This window comes from Carcharhinus amblyrhynchos, chromosome 12 (genome assembly GCF_965287045.1).
Source record: "Carcharhinus amblyrhynchos chromosome 12, sCarAmb.v2.hapA, whole genome shotgun sequence".
NCBI classification, from domain to species: domain Eukaryota; kingdom Metazoa; phylum Chordata; class Chondrichthyes; order Carcharhiniformes; family Carcharhinidae; genus Carcharhinus; species Carcharhinus amblyrhynchos.
In genome coordinates this window covers 75161874-75185834 of record NC_137335.1, presented here as the reverse complement: position 1 = coordinate 75185834, position 23961 = coordinate 75161874, and the positions used below count along the sequence as shown (strand labels likewise).

The following is a 23961-nucleotide window of genomic DNA, read 5'->3' as shown; positions in this document are numbered from 1 at the left end:
GGAAGAGTCTCTCCACCTCTATCCTATCCATCCCATTCATCATCTTATACGTCTCAATGAGATCTCCCCTCATTCTTCTAAACTCTAACGAGTACAAGCCTAGTTTATTCAGCCTCTCCTCATAGCTCAACCCCCTCAACTCCAGCATCAGCCTAGTAAACATCCTCTGCACTCCCTCCAAGGCCAAAATATCCTTGCGTAAGTATGGCGACCAAAACTGCACACAGTACTCCAGCTGCGGCCTCACCAATGCCCTATACAGCCGCAGCAAGACCTCCCTACTTTTATATTCAATCCCCCTCGCTATGAAGGCCAGCATCCCATTAGCCTTCCTGACCACCTGCTGCACCTGCAGGCTGCGTTTTTGCAACTCATGCACAAGGACCCCGAGGTCCCTCTGCACCGTCGCCTGCTGCAGTTTTTCGCCCCGTAAGTAATAGTCCTTCCTACCATTATTCCCACCTCGCACTTGCCAACATTAAATTCCATTTGCCATTTCCTGGCCCATTCGCCCAGCCTATCTAGATCCTTCTGCAGACTCTCCACACCCTCCGCACAATTTGCCGTTCCCCCAATCTTGGTGTCATCGGCAAATTTCGACACCCTACACTCGGTTCCCTCCTCCAGATCATCTATATAAATGGTAAATAGCTGAGGCCCCAGCACCGACCCCTGGGGCACTCCGCTAGTCACCAACCGCCAATCCGAATAGCACCCATTGACTCCCACTCTCTGCCTCCTATTTGACAGCCAATCCCCTATCCACGCTAACACCCTACCCCCAACTCCATGGGAAGTTGTTTCCACTGGTGGGTGGAACTAGAACTGGGGGACATAGTCTCAAAATAAGGGGAAGCAGATTTAGGACTGAGTTGAGGAAGAACTTCTTTACATAAAGGGTTATGAATCTGTGGAATTCCCTGCCCAGTGAAACAGTTAAGGCTACCTCATTGAATGTTTTTAAGGCATGGATGGATAAATTTTTGAACAGTAAAGAAATGAGTGGTTATGGTGAGCGGGTGGGTAAGTGGAGCTGAGTCCACAAAAAGATCAGCCATGATCTTATCGAATGGCGGAGCAGGCTTGAGGCTCCTGATGGCCTACATCCTGCATTCTCTCCTTTCCTTCTCTGTGAACAGTATGCTTTGTCTGCATAGTGTGCAAAAAACAATACTTTTCACTCTATATTAACACATGTGCCAATAATAAATCAAATCAAATCATTGTGGCCCATCCATAATTACCCTTGAACTGAGTTTCTTGCTAAGCCATATCAGAGGGCAATTCAGAGTCAGCCACATTGCTGGGGATAAACGCAAAATACTGCGAATGCTAGAATCTGAAACAAAAACAGAAAATGCTGGAAAAGCTCAGCAGGTCTGACAGCATCTGCGGAGAGAGAACAGAGACAGCATTTCGAGTCTAGACGATCCTTCGTCAGAGCTGTGGATCTGGAGTTACACATAGGCCAGACCGGGTAAGGAAGGCAGGTTTCCTTCCCTAAAGGAAGGTGGATTTTAACTTAATCAATAACCATTACCGAGACTAGTTTTATGTTCCAGGTTTATCGACTGAATCTGCCATGGCGGGAATGGCACTCATTGTGCCAGAACGTTAGGCTAGGCTGCCTCAGTGCTAGCCCCGTGACAATACCACCACACCATCAAACCGCCCAGATTCACATTCGCCCAGTTCATGGGCCGGTGCATTGGTGAGCTGGTAGCATAGTTGTGTCTTTAAATCTAAACCTCCAGCAAATTCTTGAGAAAAAATAACAGCGAGAGCTTTATTTTAGTAATATATTTGAGGGTTTCAGAAGGCAGAAGATCTGTAAGGTAACTTTGAGCTTCATGTCACACACCACATAAATACCCAGTAATCTCTGCAGAGATTCTCCTGAATGAAACTGTGATAGAAAAAAAAAACCTTGCAGGAATTCTATTATAATATTGGGAAGGTGAAGCTATGCTTTAAGCTGAGCTTTTACATCTCCCCCCCACACACCCGCCTCCTGCCTTTCAGAGTAGGAAGCCTAACTTCTGAAAGGAAATACACCTCAGCTCATTCAGAGATTAATTGCCACGTTGATGCAAGTCGGTAGATTGGTGAGAGATTGTAAATTTTGGGTCGCCGGAGCGGGTGAAAATCAAAGCATTAAATAATGGCAGTTCTCTCCTTTTATTATACTGAAATGTTAGTGGATGTAAGAGGCAAGATGATTGCACGCACCGTGCAGGGAAGTGGGGGGGGCTAATCACAATATTTGGCAGTGGTAGAAAGAGGGCAATAGTGGATTGACCGCCAGTTACACATCCCTCTCAAGTTTTCATTTCAGTAGAAGTCATTCCGATACAAGATTACCGAAAGCCAACAAGGAATGAAAAGAAGGCAGTAGACATTTGTGTGAAGATGCAAGTCCCTATCTTAAATTTACACTTTCTATGTCTTCTTGTAACTCTTTAGTACAGGTATGGCAATTTGGGAAGCCAAGAAATTGAATTGGTTCCAACGAAGTTGAGCCCTTTACTGCCACCACTGGCGGGAGGGTATATTTACAGGTTAACGAGTTTACATAGGCAGTATTCACTATAAATATTGACTGGATGTGAATTTGCAATAGACAAACTGACATAGGAAGTGGGTGCATCTGTAAGATTTTTCAAACATTCTCTCGTTAAATGTTATTAACACCCAGAGAAAGGCTCCCACAAAACCAAACAACAAAGAAATTATCAATTGCGTAACACAGCCAGCATTATATTTGCGTCCTCCTCCAATAATTTGAACTGAAATTAAGTAATTCTTTTCCCAAACCTTTCTTGCATTCGTATAGGTCGCAGCATTCCCCCGGCTTTCCTGATGCTTTGGAAACGAGAATACTCTGGTATCCGGGCTGACAGACTTTCCGCAAACAGCCAGCTGGGTTGCACACGCAGCGGCTGGGGAGGGGGCAGCACTCGCCAGGAGGGGCGTAGCCTTCAATCAGGATGGAGTCTTCCGGGCAACGGGGGGAGAACTGGACCTCACACCTGGCTTTGGAGCAGTCTGGCTTTTCTTCTGAAAAATAAGAAGTCAGGGTAGGCAGTGAACTTTGTGTTATCTGATTCTCTCTCAAACAGGATTCTTAATCAATCCAAATTTCCAACAACTCACAATGCTAATAGATTACACCTGCTCAGGGGCTGTAGTTTAGGGTTTTACATTGAAATTATTGGTCAGTTTTAGTTATTGTGCCAAAATGAAGAGATTTTCCAGCCTTTCCTGCTGGCGGGATCTTCCAATTATGCCAAAGGTGCCCCCCCACCCCCGCCCAACCTCCTTTCCACGGCAAGATCCTCAGCCTGTGGCCATCGCACAACACAAATGGCCACTGACTGGTGGAACCACTGGAAGGCATGGAAAATCCTTGTGTCTGGAGTCATGTATCTCCCCATTAACCAACACTTATACTTAACTGTCAATGCCCATCCCCAGAACGTGCCAGATAATAAAGATTTTATTGTATTAGGAAGACATGTTACACTGTCCAGTCCTCAGATTCTGCACAACATTGATCCAATTTGCACTTGCTGGGGTGGTTCTGCCACTGCCCTCCTCAACCTGCCTGTCGTCTCATTGACACAGTGAGCTGCCACCCTTGGGTGCCTCCTGTTGGTGGTGCAGTCAATCAAAGTCAACTGATAAGTCTTAAAGGTCAAGTCTTAAATCTCACTAACTGTCCTGTCTGGAGACAATACACACCTCTTTAACCTGTGCTTAACCCCTCTCCACTCGCATTGTCGGTATCTTTAAGACTTGATTATCTGTAAAGACTCACATTCCAACCATTATTTTGTAAATTGAGTTTGTGTCTTTTTATGCCCTGTTTGTGAACAGAACTCCCACCTACCTGATGAAGGAGCAGTGCTCCGAAAGCTAGTAGCTTTTGCTATCAAATAAACCTGTTGGACTTTAACCTGGTGTTGTAAGGCTTCTTACTGCTATCACAGTGTACCAGTGGTGGGGGAAGTCACTGTTTAATCTAGCAGGTTGGGTGCCAAACAAGCAGTCTGCTTTGTATTGGATAGTGTTGAGCTCATTGAGTGTTGTTGGAGCCACACTCAACCAGGCAAGTGGAGAGGATTCCATTACAGTCCTGATTCATGTCTTGTATTACTTGTGTCAGGGCAGCATGGTGGCACTGTGGTCAGCACTGCAGCCTCACAGCTCCAGGAACCCAGGTTCGATTCTCAGCTTGGGTCACTGTGTGGAATTCTCCCCGTGCCTGCGTGGGTTTTCCCCAGGTCTCCAGTTTCCTCCTATACTCCAAAGATGTGCGGATTAGGTTGACTGTTCATGCTAAATTGCCTCTTTGTGTCCCGGGATGTGTTAGAAGGATTAGTGGGGTAAATATGTGAGGTGACAGCGGATAGGGCCTATGTGGGATTGTTGTGGGAGCAGACTCGATGGGCTGAATGGCACAGTGGGATTTCTATAATGGTGGATAAGCTTTGGAGAATCAGGAAGTGAGTTATTCCCTACAGAATGCTATCCTCTGATCTGCTCTTATAGCCCTAGTGTTTATCTGGTCCAGTTAAGAGTCTGATCAATGGTAACCCCCAACATATTGATAGTGGGGGGGGGTGGTTTTCAGCGACGATAACACCATTGAATGACAAAGGGAGGAGGATAGATTCTCTCTTGTTGGAGAGGGTCATTGCCTAACACTTGTGTGGGGTGAATGTGACTTCCACTTGGTTGTGGTCCATCAGGTCAAGGAGGAGAAGTGTCGCCCCTGATGACCAGTGATAGAACATAGAACACTACAGCACAAACAGGCCCTTCGGCCCACAAGTTGCGCCGATCATATCCATACCTACCAGGCAACATGCAATTAGTATCAACGTGATGAAACGTGCGTATGGGAGCAATGGGTGAATGCCTGAAAAAGAGAGAAACCTTGAAAGCTAGTGAGTTTACTATCAAATAAATTGGTTGGACTTAAACCTGGTGTTATCAGACTTTTTACAGCAATGGGTGAAGACAGGACTGGGTCTGGCTGTCCTCCCTACTCTCCTAGCTGAATAGCTTGCCAACATTCCCACCTGATAAATCACCAGCTGCGTGAGACTTCAGGAGGCTACAACTACCTAGGAGGTTGTACTCCAGCAAAGGACAACAACATCCTTGGGAGGAGAAAAGAAGGATGGAAGCAAAGTGAAGGGAACTGGAAGAGAAAGGATATAAATAACAGCTGCATCTCTCCAAATGCGGGGCTTAATAAGTCAACAGCCACTTCCTGCAGTGATTAGTAACTATGGCATAAACAAAACACTTGTCAAGCAAGTTAGGACTTAGCCTTAATTCTGAGCAACTGTTTTACTTTACAGATCCTGACACATGCTAACTAAGCCTGGGGTCTGTTTAGGTTTCAGTGAACACAGACCTTTACGGTTCAGCAGAGAGATAAAACCACAACCTTTCACATTAATCCAATATTCTAAAACAAAGAAAAATGTTCCCAAAACTCTACAGAGAGAGAGAGAGAGTTGGGGGTGGGGGGCGGTGGGGGGGGGGGGGGGGGTGGGGAGGTGGGGATGTGAACAGTTGGGTGGAACTAGAGGATTGAAGTGGGTGAAGACAGAGAAAGTGGAGGAGGTCAAAAGTTTGGTCACAGCAAAATCCTGCGGATGCTGGGATCTGAAACAAGAAGAGAAAATGCTGGAAAATCTCAGCGGGTCCGACAGCAGCTGCGGAGAGAGAATGGAGCCAATGTTTTTAGGTTGGATGACCCTCCGTCGGAGCCACCAGACAGTTTGGTGTTTGCTGGGCAAAATGCCAGCAGTGCACCTGAGATTCAAATGGTGGCAGGCAAAACAACATTTAAAAATAATATCCATGAGTACCCAGGGTTAATTGTATTGTAATTGGGTGTTTAACTGTAGTAAGGAAGGGGACATTAACTCGGGACTCACCTATGCCCAGATATATAAATATATTGGCTCAAACTCAGGGTTAGAGGGACACCATTTATAATGTGTGTTTCTTTATTTGAAAGCTTATAAAGTCTAGGCTGCATTTCTCAACTTCATTGCTTGGTGATCTGAGTTGGAACACCCAGAGCCTCATTGAGAACTTTGGTACACGGCTAGAGGACAACAGGCGACAATGCCCACAGTCAGTGATGGGATGTCCAGGCCCACACTCAGTGATGGGATATCCATGCCCACTCAGTGATGGGACGTCCATGCCCACACTCAGTGATGGGACGTCCATGCCCACACTCAGTGATGGGACGTCCATGCCCACACTCAGTGATGGGATATCCATGCCCACTCAGTGATGGGACGTCCATGCCCACACTCAGTGATGGGACGTTCATGCCCACACTCAGTGATGGTCAACACTGCAAATCTGACAACAATAAGATGGTCATTTTCCAGCTGGGATCACTGCCTGTGTGGAGTTTGCACACTCCCCATGTCTGTGTGGGTTTCTGTCCACAGTCCAAAGGTGTGAGGGTTAGGTGAATTGGCCATGCTAAATTGCCTCTGTGTGTCGGGGGATTAGCTAGGGTAAATGCATAGGGTTATGGGGACAGGACCTGGTTGGAATTGTGATAGGTGCAGACTCATGGGCTGAATGGCCTCCTTCTACATTGGAAGATTCTATGAATCTATGATGATCCTGGTCCAGGGAAAAGTGAAAATGGTACGTGTGTGGGTATGTGGACAGGATTGGGTCTGACTTGGATGTCTACTGACCTCCTACACAGTTGTAGGCAGCTCAACACACGCCACTGAGACTGAGCCAAGAAGAACTTGTCTTTAAGTGCTGGCGACACTCGTAGTGCTGTAACTCAAGGCCTTTTGGAAGAGATGGGAAGGAGGTGATGCTGAAAGTGATGGCGCAGAGAGTCACTGAAATTCTAGTTGGGGATTTAGAATATGAAAAGAACCAGAGGTGGGATGAGAATAAACTTTTTTTTTAAAACACAGCGAGTTGTTATCTGGAATGCAGGTCTGAAAGGTTAGTGGAAGCTGATTCAATGATAACTTTCAGAAAGGAATTGTGTTATCTCCTTGCAAAGTAAAAGCAGTGCTGGGGATGGGGAGGAGGATGAGGCTAATTGGATAGTCCTTTTGAAGTGATGGTATAGTGTGATGGGCCATATGGCCTCCTTCTGTGCGGAATGGTTCGAAGAAAATAAATGATGATAAATATGGGACAAAAAACTGGCTGAGTGCTGGAGAAGGGATTGAGAATCTGTGACAGGAAGCCAAAGTTTGTTAGCTTAGCTGTGCCTGGATGGGCTCACAAGGAAGGTCAGTGATCACTGGGATTACTGTTAAGGGCATTCTACCACAGCTCTGTCTACAGAATCTGAGGCCAATATTCTCATCATTTACACAATCCATCATGGCCCGTTCGATGGATCAAAATCTTCCTTATGCACAAAAAAAAGCATGAGACCCAAAAGCAACTTCAAACCTCAATTTGGCTCCCACCGGGACTCTGCACACCAACATAAATTGCTTGGTGCCATCCATAAATGATGCCCTTAACCCCATTCCTGTCACAGCCACATTGTAAACCATCGCTGAGGTGTTGCCGCTGCCCTTTCTCTGTTCACCAAACAACGTGGCCCAGTGGGACATGCCCCCGATAATGGTCGCAAAAACCAATTTTACCACCTGACATCTCCACCGACATTGAGCTAGATTGGATTCTGACACACATTTCATAAATGCAGATGAAGTACCACGCTCCAGTGATTATGTTGCCATAATGATAAATCTTCCAAAGGATAGGAATGGAATTTGACTTTCAAATTTCAGTCTTGCTTTATTCGCATTTCCCCAATTCCCTTTCTGGCAACTGAGCAATGCCTCCTATGTCACCCTTGAGGAAAATTAAACACTGTAGAAATTTTTATTTTCAATTCCCTCTCTTGCTACTATCTTCTCCTCCACTCTTGTGGACACTATCTCTCTGTGGGATACAATTTCACTGGGGCCAGTTGTCCTTTTTGTTGCTACTTGGCTATTTTTATAGCTGCATCTGATCCAGAACATGGCATTCACATGTATGTGCAAATGCCCAGCAGCTAACAGGAATGGGAACCTGTTAGGGAACTAGGGGGTGGCATGGCAACACAGTGGTTAGCTCTGCTGCCTCACAGTGCCAGGAACCTGAGTTCAATTCCAGCCTCAGTGGCTGTCTGTGCGGAGTCTGCACATTCTCCCCGTATCTGTGTGGGTTTCCTCTGGGTGTTCCAGTTTCCCCCCATGCTCCAAAGATGTGCGGGTTAGGTTGATTGGCCATGCTAAATTGATCCTTAGTGTCAGAGAGATCGGAAGGGTAAATATGCTGGGTTATGGGGATAGGGTCTGTGTGGGGTTGTCATCGGTGCAGGCTCAATGGGCTGACTGGCCTCCCTCTGCACTGTAGGGATTCTATGATTCCAGCTCTCCAGGGGCACTGAGGCACATTGTGGTATCTCAACCATCAGCAGGGACAGGGAACAATCCTGGGACTTTCCACGCACTGGGGCCACAGTGCAAGAGCATCAACCCACAATGGCACGGTGAGGACCTCCTTGGGAGTACCTTGCCTGCTTACAAGACTTTCTCATTATTTCTTCATTCACAGAATGTTGGCACCACTGGCAAGGCCAACATTTCATGTCCCTCTCTAATTGCTAAATTAAGAGTCAATTGCATTGCTCTGGGCCTGGAATCACATAAAGGCCAGACGGGGTAAAGATGGCAGATTTCCTTTTCTAAAGGGCATTAGTGAACCAGATGGGTTTTCCTGACAATCCATTAATTTCATGGGCACCAATATTGATGTTAGTCCAACGTTAGTCTTTTTGAAATCCAGATGTACTTGTTTAATGAAGTGAATCTAAATTCCCTCAGTTGCATCAGGGTAATCAGTCCAGGAGTTCTCTGAATTACTAGTCCAGTGATATAATCACACTTACCAACTTTATCCTTTCCCCCATCCCTCTAAAATGTGTCTGTGCTATGCGTAATCTGTAGAGCTTTAGGGACGGAGTTGATAGGGAGGACCTGCTCTCTGGGAATGCCTTTTGGCATCTGGCATATGGACTATTTAAATGGTTGGGACAGCTCGCAACACCACCCGTGCTTCTGGTGCGTGAGCTCACTGGGTGAAACTCCCCTCCAGGAACACCGAATTGCAAAACTGATTGTGGGGGCAGCTGTGGGGCCAGGCTTGGATGAATGGCAGCTATTGTAAGAGGTGGCAGGAGTCGACCTTCTTCTCATGGAGGGTGGGGGCTTTAAAGGGTAGAGGTTCATAAGAACATAAGAAATAGGAGCAGGAGTAGGCCATCTAGCCCCTCGAGCCTGCCCCGCCACTCAATAAGATCACGGCTGATCTGAAGTGGATCAGTTCCACTTTCACACTTTCTCCGCACTACCTCTCTAGTGACAGTAATTGCATTAAGGACCTCATATCCTACCATCCCTCTGTCTTTAATATTCGGCAAGCTATTTGTGTCCTCCTCCTTGAAGACCGACACAAAAAACTTATTTAAAGCCTCAGCCATTTCCTTGTTACCCACTGCTAAATTCCCCCTCTCATCCTCCAAGGGTCCAACATTCACTCTAGCCAGTCTCTTCTTCTTTATATATGTGTTAAAAACTTTTACCATCATTTTTTATATTTAGAGCGGAGGTGGGAGTTTCTGGGGTTCTGAGGCGGGAGTGCTCATCCTCCACATCTGACGTAGCTCAACCGAGGATGAGAAATTGCAAGAGGACAAGTCAAAGTGAAGTGTGTGATTGGAAACCACTGCCACATGTTAGGAATGAGTGAACAGGCCTTCCAATTAAGTCCTAATTTGATGTCAATTATTCAATAGAAGTCATTGATATATAAAGGGGCTGCAGGTGGCACTGGGTATTGATAGAGAATTGCACGTGGAGTTGGATCAAAGAAATGAAGGTAGTTTATGAAGAAGCTGAACTTGTGTCTCCTTTACTGAACTACAACTGAGAGGCTCAAACACCACATTCTCCCCTCTTCCTAAAAGGGAGGCGATAGCCTAGTGGTATTAATGCTAGACTATCAATCTAGAAATTCAGCTTATGTTCTGGGGACCTGGGTTCATAATCCCACTGCGGCAGATGATGGAATTTGAATTCGATTAAAAACTCTCTGGAATGAGGAATCTACTGACAACCATGCTGATTGTTGGAGAAACCCAACTGGTTCAGTAATGTCCTTTAGGGAAGGAAATCTGCCATCCTTGTCCCGGTCTGGCCTATATGTGACTCCAGAGCCACAGCAATGAGATTGGCTCTCAACTGCCCTCTGAAATGGTGAAGCCAGCCTTTCAGTACTGGAGATGGGCAATAAATGCTGGCCAGCCAGTGATGCCCGTGACCCACAAGTGAATTAAAAAAAAATGCACTCTCCCCACCCTCCCTCCAGCTATTTTTAGTAGCCAATGCAGCGAATTGAAATCGTTCTTCTCTGCTTTGTGGGAGAGGAGAGGTGACCTCAAGCCTTTTCTAATAGCCTTGAGAGAAAAGTGCTGATTGGTGCACAGATCCACTGGGCCCTTCATTTCAATTAGCTTTAATGGGACCACTGACAAAGATCTAATTTTCTGTTTCATTTTCCTCTTTTTGGTATTGATGAAAGCATTGGCACCTGAAGTGATCAAGGACTATGTGTGTGTGTGTAAATTTGGGGCAATTAACCTTTGGTATATTGTCAATCAGTTTCTACTTTAAAAACCAGGCAATTGGAAAATGAAGCCAACCAGCAGAGCGCAATAATTGGTTTCAGTTGAAGGTTTCTGTCATAAAGGAAAAAAGGAATTGGTTAGTCTGTTTTGAGTTTTTTTTTAAATTATACCTCATTGCATGAAGTTGCCTTAACAAATTAAACAAGGATGCCTAATTAAATGCAGTAATTTAAGGGATGGAAGACTCAATGACATGCCAACCTAAATTGGTTAGCAACATTCTCTTAAGAGAGGGAGAAAAAGACCATTCAAATCAGCAGCTCCTCAAACATTTCAATGCCACTTTAACGCTGCCCTCGTTCACTCCTTTCACTAAACAAGTAATTGACAGTAAATGCCCCTCGGGACCACCCTGCTTCGCTCCACTATTTTTTCCATTGAGTGGAAACTAAAATGGGCAGCGTCTGAATTTTGAACAGGGCAACCCTTCCAGCTGAAGATGCCCAGGTCCCATTGCGTGGCCCCTGCAAAGCAATCAGTCGTGTGTGTTAGTGGGGTGGGTCTGTAAATCCCACTGCAGCTCAGACACTGGGAACAGCATAGGAAATACGAGTGGCCTGTCTCAGCCTGAATGTCCGTACCCCTGCACTGGAACTTCAAGGGGTGGATTTTAACCTTAAAGTTTGTTTATTAGTGTCAAAAGTTGGCTTATATTAACACTGCAATGAAGTTACTGTGAAAATGCCCTAGTCGCCACACTCCAGCACCTGTTTGGGTACACTGAGGGAGAATTTAGCATGGCCCAATGCACCTAACCAGCAGGTCATTCAGACTGCGGGAGGAAACCGGAGCACCCAGAGGAAACCCACGCAAACATGGGGAGAAGGTGCAGACTCCGCAGTGACAGTAACCCAAGCTGGGAATCGAACCTGGTGCTGTGAGGGAGCAGTGCTAACCACTGTGCCGCCCTTGTGCGAAAGCAAGTGATAGCAAGGTGTCAATTCGCTTGACATCTCTGCCCTGTCCCAGTGCAGCAATCTCCCAGTCTGACATGCTGCAAACTGAACTATCTGTACCACTCTCTCTGTAATTAACAGTAGCCATTACCTCACAACAAACAAATTAAATCCTTAATTAGTCGCTGGACTCTTTGTGATTCGTTCTCCTGTTTTTTTAGGACTTAAAGGGCAGACTTGTTAGCATTGGCAAAATAATGAACAATTGCTCCTGCCCAGTGTATCTGACTACATGGTTAACGTGGGTTCTAACTTGCTCTCGTAGTATTAAATGAGGATGTATTATGCCCTTTTGGGCATTGGGTTAATAGGAAAAGCTTTCCTTCAACTGATATAATTAACGGCATAATGAAATGTGAAAGCATTTGTATTTTCCCCCCAAAAATCTATTTTATTCTAATCCTGACCATGAATAATTAATCCAGGCGCAGACACGGGAATTGTAAAAATGAGTATGTCTGTCACTGTTTATCATTTTCTGACAAATGGAAGGTCTCTGTTGCCTTATTTATTGTTACAATTACTCTGAGCTGAAATGCTGACTGGAATGATGAATTCTCAGCAGGTACACAGGTATGTGTAATACATCGACAGTTCAAGACTGCTTGGCAGCATCTCCAATAAAAAAAAACAAAAGAAACAAACAGATTTACAAAGCCAGTCAAAAATTGTTATCCCTGGATCTCGTTTGGGAACTGGTGGCGTATTTAATAAGAGACAACGGAAAGGATGGGGATCAGGAAGATAAAAGTCCAACAGGTTTGTTTGGTAGCAAATGCCACAAGCTTTCAGGGCTTACGTCGGGTGAGTGGGAAGTTCTCAGGAAGGTGACAGCTCAAAGGGAGCTCCTGCCTCTTGCTCTGGAGAGGATGAGTTTGATGACTGGACTGCCCCCTTTCTTACTCCACTGGTTCCTCGGAGTCAACATTCTGCGACTCTGATGAGGGACAGCTCTAGAGAGATCCGACGTGCCGTCTCACTTTGGCTTCCCTCTGGACCTTCACGCTTTAAGGGACCACATTCAAATAAAGAACACAGCGTCTCTGACTGGAACACACTTGCTGAATAGCTCCCGGGAGGGCAGAGGGGGTGGGAAGGCAACCTCAAAACACACATCCAACCCTGATTTCAGTGCCAATAATTGAAACGGCGTGCGTTTGGAACACACTGAGATCTTAATCTGACAACTTTCCCAAAGAGCCCAGTGTACGCAGTTTATTTTCTTGTATGCCAATCTACCCCACCTTATTTTGGACGAGAGTGCATACTGAATGTTCTCACGTGCCTGTGCAGCTCGCTATGAAATGTAACCATTGGAGGCCCAGAGCTGCCACAGGGGTAGAGAGTACAGTGCTCATAAAGCAGACTATGTGAGAAACTGTGTACTCTATCCAACTGCCACACTTAGGTTGCAATGCAGCCTCACCTTTCTCACCCCGCCTTCTGATTAGGGCTGGCTCACTGTGAGGTTGGCACTGCTGCCTCACAGCGCCGGGAACTCGGGTTTGATTCCTGGCTCGGGTCACTGTCTGAGCAGAGTCTGCACCTTCTCCCTGTGTCTGCGTGGGTTTCCTCCAGGTGCTCCAGTTTCCTCCGGCAGTCCGGAAGATGTGCTGGTTAGGTGCTAAATTGTCCCTCAGTGAACCCAAACAGGCGTCGGAGTGTGGCGACTAGGGGATTTTCACCATAAACTCATTGCAGTGTTAATGTAAACCTACTTGTAACACTAATAAATAAACTAAGTTTGAAGGCCCCAGCCACATTGGGATTTAAGGGGTTGTTGGGGGAGTTGGGTGGGGTTGGATAGGATGGATCAGGGTGGGGTAGGAAGAATAGCATGGACTGGGGGGGGGGTTAGGATAGGTCAGAGGAGGGAGGAGAGGTCAGGGTGGCTGAGTAAGTTGCAGGGGTGGGGACAGTGGAGGGTGGGGGGGGAGGTGTAGTAGGGGATAGTATGGTGGTCTGGAAGTGGGATCAGAAGTTGGGGAGTTGGGGGGCTGTAGTCGCAGGGTTGTCTAGTGGTCAGGGGGAATAGTTGAGGGGATTGAGGAGAGTATTTGGTGGGGGGGATAGTCGGGGGAGGGGTGCTGTGAGTGTAGTTGAGAGGGTGGAGAGGGTAGTTGGGGCTCAGGGGGTAGTTAAATATTCTGCTAAAACAGTTGGAACCACCCAAAATCTCGGATTTAAATCAAAGGCTTGGATGGTTCCCAGTGCAGGGTGACTGCCCATCAGAAGTTTGAACTTCCCACGCATTTTCCATGCTGTCCTTGCATGAGGACTTCCACTGGATCCCCCTGCACACCTTCTGGGGCACCTCTCAGATCCGACTCTCTGCAGGGATTGAACGTAATGGACAATAGATGTAAGACTGTGTTCTAGCTTGAACCTTCAAGGGGCTCAGGTGGATACTGGAGACCCCATGGCATTACTCAAAGAAGCATTCAATACCTGCCCCGGACCAACATTCCTCCCTCAGCCTAGTCGTCTGGTTCTCTAATGTCCTTTAGGGAAAGAAATCTGCCGTCTTTACCTGGTCTGGCCTACATGTGGCTCCAGAGCCGCAGCAATGTGGTTGACTCTCAACTGCCCTCCAAGGGCAATTAGGGATGGGCAATAAATTCTGGCCAGCCACTGTCGCCCGGGCCCCATGAATGAAGAAAAAAAATTGCCTCAATGCTGTCAGTGCAGTTATTCTCTGCACAGTAACACTCACTCTGCTCGAGTTCATAGTGTTGAACAGAATTGTGGTAATTTTGATGTAATAAGCGGCATGTAATGGAAGTGTTAACATTATTGTTATCACCGCGAGAGGCAGCTCTGGCCAAACTGGTGCAGCGGCAAGCAGCAGCGAGCTACTCTCAAGCCTGTAATCTTGGCTGCTGGGAGGAAGTGCTGGAAACGTTGCCAATCTTCCTTCGCTACCTTCCAGCATTATCCCACAGTGGGGAGGAAACACAGAGTACATAAACAACCGTGACCTGACCTCATCTCCCACTCCAGAGCTCAAGACAATTCGGCAGGCAGGTTTCACAGAGGGATTGGGGCAAGGGGGGCGCATGGGTGGTAGTAGGGGTGGGTGGGTGGGTTGGGGGGGGGGGGCGATAGGCAGCGGTGGGGAGGATAAAGAAAAATCTTTTCAATAGTCCTGAGAATACTGTGCACCATAATGTGGCGAGATACGATAGGTACATTAATTGTGCGTGCCAGAATCTGATAGCTCACATTTGTCTGGTTTACCCCACTTCCAATAGGAAGTCAAAGTCATGGGTTTAAAATGATATATTTCTAATATACAATTTCTTATGGGTGTAGGCTGCATTGTTCCAGTGGAGGGGAAATCCAATTGAAATTCTGTTGATGGTTTTTTTTCTGTCCGAAACACTTGTTATTTATGTTGCTGTTGTGATTCAGTCATCATTTTGTTCTGATATGTTTGCTGCTTCTACGAGGTCAGCCAAACACATCTGACCTCCGGGCTTCTTTATTTTAACTTGACGTTTGTTGGTTGGGAAATAAGCAGAAGTTTTGACTGTACGAAATGAGAACTTGTCTCCTCTCCAAAACTTCGTTCAAAGTTTTCCATCTTCCCCTCTTCATCACTGGTCCATCTTCTAAGAAACCTCCCCCCCCGCAGTGGCTAATCATTTACTAATTTGAGTGTTTAGTTGTATTCAAATACAGGTATCAACTAGGGTTTCATTTGTGCTCCGATACATAGATACGTTCCATGCCCAGTGGAGTGTTCATAAGTTCATAAAATATACAAGCAGAATTAGGCCCTTCGGCCCATCGAGTCCACTCTGCCATTCGATTGTGGCTGATATGCTCCTCATCCCCATTTTCCTGCCTTCTCCCCATAACCCTTCAATCCGTTACCAATTAAAAATCTGACTAACTCCTCCTGAGATTTATTCGCTATCCCAGCATCCACCGCACTTTGGGGTAACGAATTCCACAGATTCACAACCCTTTGGAAGTAGTAGTTTCTCCTCAAATCTGTTTTAAATTTGCTACCCCTTGTCCTGAGACTAAGAGCTCTTGTCCTAGAATGCCCCACAAGAGGAAGCATCCACTCCACATCTACTTTATCCATACCTTTTATCATCTTGTAGATCTCAATTTGATCTCTCTTCATTCTTCTAAATTCCAGGGAGTATAGACCTAAACTGTTCAATCTCTCTTTATACAACAAACCTCTATTCTCTGGAATCAATCCAGTGAACCTCCTCTGAACTGTGTCCAATGCCACGACATCTTTCCTCAAATAAGGGGGCCAAAACTGTGCACGATACTCCAGATGTGGCTTCACCAATGCCTTGTACAATTGCAACAATCCTTCCTTACCTTTACATTCTATTCCTTTGGCTATAAATGCCATTGATTCTTTTAATCATTTTGATTTGATATTGTAAGTATGCTTTGAGATTTGCTTTATTTACCCCCTATATATAGAGAACCTATATAGATATTTAACCTCTATAGATGGAAATAGATCAAATCGCATTTATCCCAATTGATACCCATGTCCCTTTATTCCCCTTTTCCTTCATCCCTCTGTCTAATCTAACTTGCATTCTGATAGGAAATTTTTGCCCCCAACCACCAACCATTGAATTAAATTCCAGAGATATCAAGCTCTCTGTTCTAAATCTCTCACATTTAACCTTGTATCGATGATCCCTGAACTACAGGGAGCAATTGTTTTCGATTTGCTCTGTTCCATCTTTCTAACATTTTAAACAGGCTATTACTGCCCACAACCTGTTCTAATAAAAAAAGACGCAATTTTCCAAGTCTTTCTTTATACCTGTTCTTCCTCGTAACAGACAGCATCGAGTCAATCTGTTTTTCACCCTCTCTAATGCCTAGTATCCTTTCTGTACTATGGAGTCAATACTTCACCCAGTATTTTAACTGAGGTCTTAAGGTTTTATCCAGACTCATCATTAACTCCTGGCTTTTATACTCTCTTTCCCTTGTGATCAAATGTGGAGGGATTCCATTAGCTTTTTATAGCCTGAGGTGCTGTCTTTATTGTGCCATGAATCTGAACCTCCAACCCCCTCCTTCCTTCCACATCATCGACCCTCTCTCCACTCACAGCATTGTTATTACTGTTACGTTTTTTGAATCTAATATATCACTCCGCACTTGCTGACACAGGATTTTAAACTGTCACGTTTTAGCCCATTTCCCCCCGTGCTATCACTGTGGCTCCCTTCTGACGAATTAACCAAACTCCCTATTTCATTATCATCTACGTATTTCAACTCCATCCTCTGCTAACTCTTGCCAAACTGTTGACGTACGTCCTTGACTAAGAGCTGCACATATCATTAGAATCATAGAAACCCTACAGTGCAGAAAGAGGCCATTTGGCCAATCGAGTCTGCACCGACCACAATCCCACCCAGGACCTACCCCCATATCCCTACATACTATACTTACCCACTAATTCCTCTAATCTACTCATCTCAGGACAAGGGCAATTATAGCATGGTCAATCAACCTAACCTGCACATCTTTGGACTGTGGGAGGAAACCAGAGCACCTGGAGGAAACCCACGCAGACACAAGGAGAATGTGCAAATTCCACACAGACAGTGACCCAAGCTGGGAATTGAACACAGGTCCCTGGAGCTGTGAAGCAGCAGTGCTAACCACTGTGCTACCGTGACGCCCAAGTGGACTTTTCAGCAGGGTTCGCAATGCAAATAGTGAGGGGCTAAAGCCCTGCGTAATGTTTTAGGGGATTTTCATAGTGACGTTATTGCAATATTAATGTAAGCCTACTTGTGACAATAAAAATAAACTTTTTTTCCATGTGCCCAACCAATTTCCTTTAGAAACCATTGGTCATCCTCAGTGTACCCAAACAGGCGCCAGAGTGATGCGGCTAAAGGATTTTCATAGTAATCTCATTGTAGTGTTAACGTAAACCTACTTGTGACACGAATAAATAAATGTTATAAAACTTTAAAAACTTGAAAATTCTCTGCCTCTCTACTTTGCTCCCTTTCAAGATTTTCCTTAAAATCTACTGTATATGTCCTTTCATCTACTTGTGCTGCTCGGTGTCAAATTCAGTTTGATAAAAGTCTGTGAAGAGCCTTGTGATGTCTCTGCATGTTAAAGGTTTTATATAATTGAAGGCTCTTTATGTTTGAATTCCTCTACATATTGGCTTCATAGTGAGAAGATTTGAGTACAGAACTAGGAATGTTTTGTTGCAATTGTAAAGGCCTTGGTGAGACCACACTTAAAGTATTGTGTGCATTTTGATCTAGGGGGTGGCACCGTGGCATAGTAATTAGCACTGCTGCCTCATAGTGCCAGGAATACAGGTTTGATTCCCAGCTTGGGTCACTGTCTGTGTGGACTTTGCACATTCTCCCCGTGTCTGCATGGGTTTTCTTCGGCTTCCTCCCACAATCTGAAAGATGTGCTGGTTAAGGGCATTGACCCAAACAGGCACCGGAGCATGGCGACCAGGGGAATTTCACAGTAACTTCATTGCAGTGTTAATGTAAGGCTTATTTGTGACTAATAAATAAACTTTATCTGAGGAGGGACATCCTTGCTTCGGAGGAGGTGCAGTGAAGGTTTGCCAGGCTGATTCCTGGGATGGTAGGACTGTCATCTGAAGAGAGGCTAAGTCGGTTGGGATCGTATTCACTAGAGTTTAGAAAAGTGAGAGGGGATCTCAATAAAATCCTAACAGGGTTCGACAGGGTAGATTCAAAAAGAATGTGTTCAATGGTGGAGCAGTCCAGAACGAGAGGTTATACCTTGGGGATAAGGAGGAGACCATTTTGGACTGAGGTGGGGAGAAAATTGTTCACCCAGAGAGTGGTGAATGTGTGGAATTCACTACCATGGTATGTAGTTGAGGCTAAAATATTGTGTGATTTCAGTATGGAATTAGATGTAGCTGTTGGAGCTAAAGGGATCAAGGAATATGGGAGGAAAACAGGATCAGGATATTGAATTTGATGATCAGTCATGAAATAAATGGTGGAGCAGGTTCGAAGGGCCGGATGGCCTACTCCTGCTTCTGTTTTCTATGTTTCTAAATGCAGGTTGCTATTTGGGTCATAAAATAACTCTTTTGTCATGAGTCCTACTGTAAAGGGTGCGCTGACTCCAACTTATTGGGTGACACAGCAGTGACAGAGATTGGATTGAAGGTCCCATTGCTAAGTTGGTTGATCTTGGCGAGGTTGTCATGAGGGATTGTCACAAGTAGGCTTACATGGACATTGCAATGTTTCTGGATTAATAGTCTAACGATAATACCACTGGGCCATTGCCTTCCCTTTGGAAAATTTGAAGCTCTAAATGTAAGGTGATGACTCACCTCACCATGACCTCCTGGAGCACGGTTACCATCTCTAACCCCAGACTGGTGGGACAATGGGCAGCTAAGACAGCTGAAGTCAAAGCACTGAACAATTTGCATTTTCAGGTTGGGAGATGAACAGAGGAGGGAATACTCAAAGAGAAATTGATTATTTTAATTCTGCACGAGCTGGTACAAAAACAATGGACGTGGAAATAAAATTATTTGAAGGTTGATTGCTTTTCCCCTGTGGCTGGGAGATTTTTCACTGCATTTTTTTTTGTGTGTGTTACACTACGTCATTAGTTATCAGGGAATTCTTTAAGAAAAAATCCAAAAATAAACCATTAACCTTGGCGCATTCGCCAGACCAGCTGCAAGGCCCAGGCATTTAAACCGGCTGCGGATATGCCTAAGTAGGTTGCAAGGAATTCTTTTTGAAGGGGAGGGTGTGGGTTCCTTTAGCCTGAAGGGAAATTTGAAGCATTTTTTTGAAAGAAGAAAACAATTCCATTGTAGAGGTCATTTTCCTCATTACTTTGAAGGGACAACTGTCTGCATGAACATGTCAGGACAGATACCACAATGGGTGAAAAATCTCTGCTCCATTTAAGGATGAGCCCAGATCAATGTGAGTGTCTTCTTATTAGTACAAAGTCAGAGAGTGGCACAGAGACTGGGGAAATCAGAGTTAGAATTTTACAGCTGTATCTTCGGCCAATGCTTTCACTTGCAAAGTTCCAACAGAAGCCTTGCTGACTTTGCCCTCAACATCATGGGCGGCATGGTGGCACAATGGTTAGTCAAAGACAGCTAGAGTATTCAAGAAGCGGCTAGATATAGCACTTGGAGAGAATAGGATGGGGAAAAAGGTTTAGGCTATTGAGTTGGACAATCAGCCATGATCGTAACGAATGGTGGAGCAGGCTCGAAGGGCCAAATGACCTCCTCCTGTTACCAGTGCTGCCTCACAGCGCCAGAGACCTGAGTTCAATTCTGGCCTTGGGTGATTGTCTGCGTGGAGTGCGCACAATAGAAACAGAGGAAATAGAAGCAGGAGTAGGTCATTCTGTCCTTTCAGCCTGGTCCACTATTCATTTGGGGTGGCACGTGGCACAGTGGTTAGCGCGGCTGCTTCACAGCGCCAGAGAGCCGGGTTTGATTATGGCTTTGAGTGGCCGCATGGAGTTTGCACATTCTCCCCATGTCTGCGTCGGTGCTCTGGTTCCCTCCCATAGTCCAAAGACATGTGGGTGAGGTTCATTGGCCATTTACTCTGTTAATCCTCCTTAGTGTCAGAGGGAATAGCAGGGTAAACATACAGGGTTACACAGATAGAGATTGTTGTCAGTGCTGGTTTAATGGGCCTAATGGCCTCCTTCTGCACTGTTGGGATTCTATGATCTACGTATTAATTCCATTCTTATCTCATAATGATGAGTTAAAATAAATGAAGTTCCTTAGGATAAATTAGAAGTTAAAATAATCAGAACGTCGAACTGCAGATTCAACTTGCTGGTAAGGCTTTCCATTCCAATTCCCTTCCCGTGTCTAGTGGTGCAACAAGGCAGACTTTCATCTGTTTCCATTGCTGGTAATTCCCAGAACAGGTCAATATCTTTCACTGGAGACTAATATCTTGAGGGGTGCAACTCCACATCAAGCGTAGCTGACCAGGAGTCTCTCCTGTTCTTACGGCCAGCCACTGGCATGTTGGAAGGATTTGGAGGTTAACACTCGACTTGTTTGACCAAGTTATGAATGTGCCTTCCTCAGCCATCAAGTTCCTGGGGTGAGACTCAAAGCTGGAACTTCTGGCTCAGAGGCAGGGATGCTACCCACAGCACCACAGGACCTCCACAGTTAGGCTTTAGGACCATGCAAACTGCCTTGAGTCATAGAGGTTTACAGCATGGAAACAGACACTACAGCCCAACTTGTCCATGCCACCCAGTTTTTACCACTAAGCTAGTCCCAACTGCCTGCGTTTGGCTCATATCCCTCTATACCCATCTCACCCATGTAACTGTCTAAATGCTTTTTAAAAGACAAAATTCTACCCACCTCAACTACTACCTCTGGCAGCTTGTTTCAAACACTCACCACCCTCTGAGTGAAAAAATTGTCCCTCTCAACCCTTTTATACCTCTCCTGTCTCACCTTAAACCTATGCCCTCTAGTTTTAGACTCCTCTATCTTTGGGAAAAGATTTTGACTATCTACCTTATCTATGCCCTCATTATTTTACAGACCTCTACAAGCCTCCTATGCTCCAGAGAAAATAGTCCCAGTCTATCCAGCCTCTCCTTGTCATCAAACCATCTAGCCCTGGTAGCATCCTAGTAAATCTTTTCTGCACTTTTCTAGCTTAGTAATATCTTTTCTATAATAGGGTGACTAGAACTATACACAATATTCCAAGTGTGGTCTTACCAATGTCTCGTACAACTTCAGCAAGATGCCCCAACTCCTGTATTCAATGTTCTGACCAATGAAACCAAGCATGCTGAATGCCTTCTTCACCACTCTGTCCACCTGTGACTCCACTTTCAGGGAGCTATGAATCTGTACCCCTAAGTCTCTTTGTTCTGTAACTCTCCCCTATGCCCTACCATTAACTGAGTAAATCCTGCCCTGGTTCGATCTACCAAAATGCATCACCTCGCATTTATCTAAATTAAACTCCAAAACCTTGGTCAGCAGTGCTAATCACTGTGCTGCCCTCTGGCAGGTGGTTAAGAGCTGGAGAGATTCTGGTTATCCATGTGATGGAAAGATTGTTGCAGCCTCTACCATCACTACCCATAGCTCCCGGCTACAACATGTTTGTAAAAGTACACGTCGCCACAGCGACTCAGAGCCCATGAATGAACTGACCATACAGCAGCCACCACCAGGCGTGATCTGATTGAGATGTTAAGACGGTAAAAGGATGAGATACAGTACAAACTGGAGAAGCTATTTCCCCTGATGGGGGCTTCTGGATCAATGGGTCACAATCTTAAAATGACAACAAAGCCATTCAAGAATGAAATCAGGCAACAAATATTCACACAAAAGAGAGTGGAAGTCTCAAGGTAGAGTGTGACAGGTTTCTATTAGGTTGAGGCATCAAGAGATCTGGATCAAAGGTGGTTAGGGGCAGCACGGGGGCACAGTGGTTAGCACTGCTGCCTCACAGCTCCAGGGAACCTGGGTTCAATTCCTGGCTCGGGTCACTGTCTGTGTGGAGTTTGCACATTCTCCCCGTGTCTGCGTGGGTTTCCTCCAGATGCTCTGGTTTCCTCCCACAGTTCAAAGATGTGCGGGTTAGGCTGATTGGCCACGCTAAGTTGACCCTTAGTGTCCCAGGATGTGTATGCTAGAGGGGTAAATTCATGAGGTTTTGGGAATAGGTCCTGGGTCGGTGCAGACTCGATGGGCCGAATGGCCTCCTTCTGCACTGTAGGGATTCTTTGACTTCCATGAAATCAAGTACAGATTATGGTGTGAGAGGCTGAATGGCCTATTTCAGTACCTACGCTACGGTAAATATTTGACTGAACATTAGCCATAGAGGCAATGCTGTCAGTGGGACACGCTAACATTTATTTCATTTGGTGCCACCTGCATTGATAAGTGTGACCAGGGTCCTGCCGTGGGACATGAGAATACAATATTCATATCCACGCTGCCGAAGAATGTGTCCTGCAATCTAAACGAGGGAGATTCAACAGCAAACAGACTGGGGTCTAACGCAGAGCTGCTCTCGCTGCAAGTAGCAATTAACATAAATAGGGTTTTATATTAGCCTGAAGTACAGTTAGCTTCAGATCTGTCACCAGCAGTGGAAGCAATTTGAGGTGATGAATTAAAAGCGTCACAAATAAATGCACCGCACAACACTGAGGGGCTTTGGCTGAAGTGTGAGCTCTCCTCCAACATACAGGAACAAACACACCGACTAGCGACACTGGATAAGTGGGCCGCTCGCTCCTGCCCTTGTGGCCACGCGCTAATATCACAAAATCAGGAGCAGGGGGGATGTTTGGGAGCTGGTTCACCACCAACACAATTAACACCAACACCAGCAACAGTTTTCAGCGCTTTCTCAACTTCCAGCTCCAAAGCACAAAATGATTCCCTGAAATGCCACAGCTAAACATCCACAACCTCTCTCTCTCCCTTTTATAGGGGCTGCACGGTGGCTCAGTGATTAGCACCGCCGCCTCACAGCACCAGGGACCCAGGTCTGATTCCCGGCTTTGGGTCACTGTTTGTGTGGAGTTTGCGCATTCTCCCTGTGTCTGCGTGGGTTTCCTCCAACATACGGAATGACGTGCTGCAGAGGTGAGCTGGCCGTGCTAAATTCTCCCTCGGTGTACTAGAACAGGCGCCGGGGTGTGGCGACTAGGGGATTTTCACAGTGACTTCATTGCAGCGTTAATGTAAGCCTACTTGTGACACTAATAAGTAACCTTTTTTACTTTACTTTAGAAGTACAAAGTAGTACATCTTGGTCAAAAGAAGAAGGAAGGGCAACATAAAATAATGGACTCGCATCTAAAGGGGGTTCAGGAACACAGAGGTCTGTGAGTATAGTTTCACAAACTGTTGAAGGTGACAGGGCAGGTTGAGAATCTGGTTAAAAAAGCACACGGGACCTTCTTAAGAACCACCAGAGAAAAACCAACTTTAGGTGATTGATAAAGATCCAGCTGGAGGATGTTAACATTGCTGGAGTGGGTGGCTTGCCTTGTGAGGAGAGGTGGGACAGGCTAGGCTTGTATCTGCTGGAGCTTAGAAGAGTAAGAAATGACTAGATTGAAGCACATAAGGATCCTGAAGGGCATTGACAGGCTCTGATGTGGAGAGGATGTGTCCTCTTGTGGGAGAAACTAGAACTGGGGGCGGGGGGTCACTGT

At 45.7% G+C, this 23961-nt stretch overlaps 1 protein-coding gene across 1 annotated transcript in view; it reads right to left on the bottom strand.

The window, feature by feature from the left end:
* The window catches only part of crim1 (cysteine rich transmembrane BMP regulator 1 (chordin-like)), a 207191-nt gene that overhangs the window by 106824 nt on the left and 76406 nt on the right, over positions 1–23961 (bottom strand). Inside the window, exon 3 of the mRNA XM_080200734.1 lies at positions 2815–3057. Within this exon, the coding sequence (XP_080056860.1) occupies positions 2815–3057 (243 nt within the window). The remainder of the gene's footprint in view (positions 1–2814; positions 3058–23961) is intronic.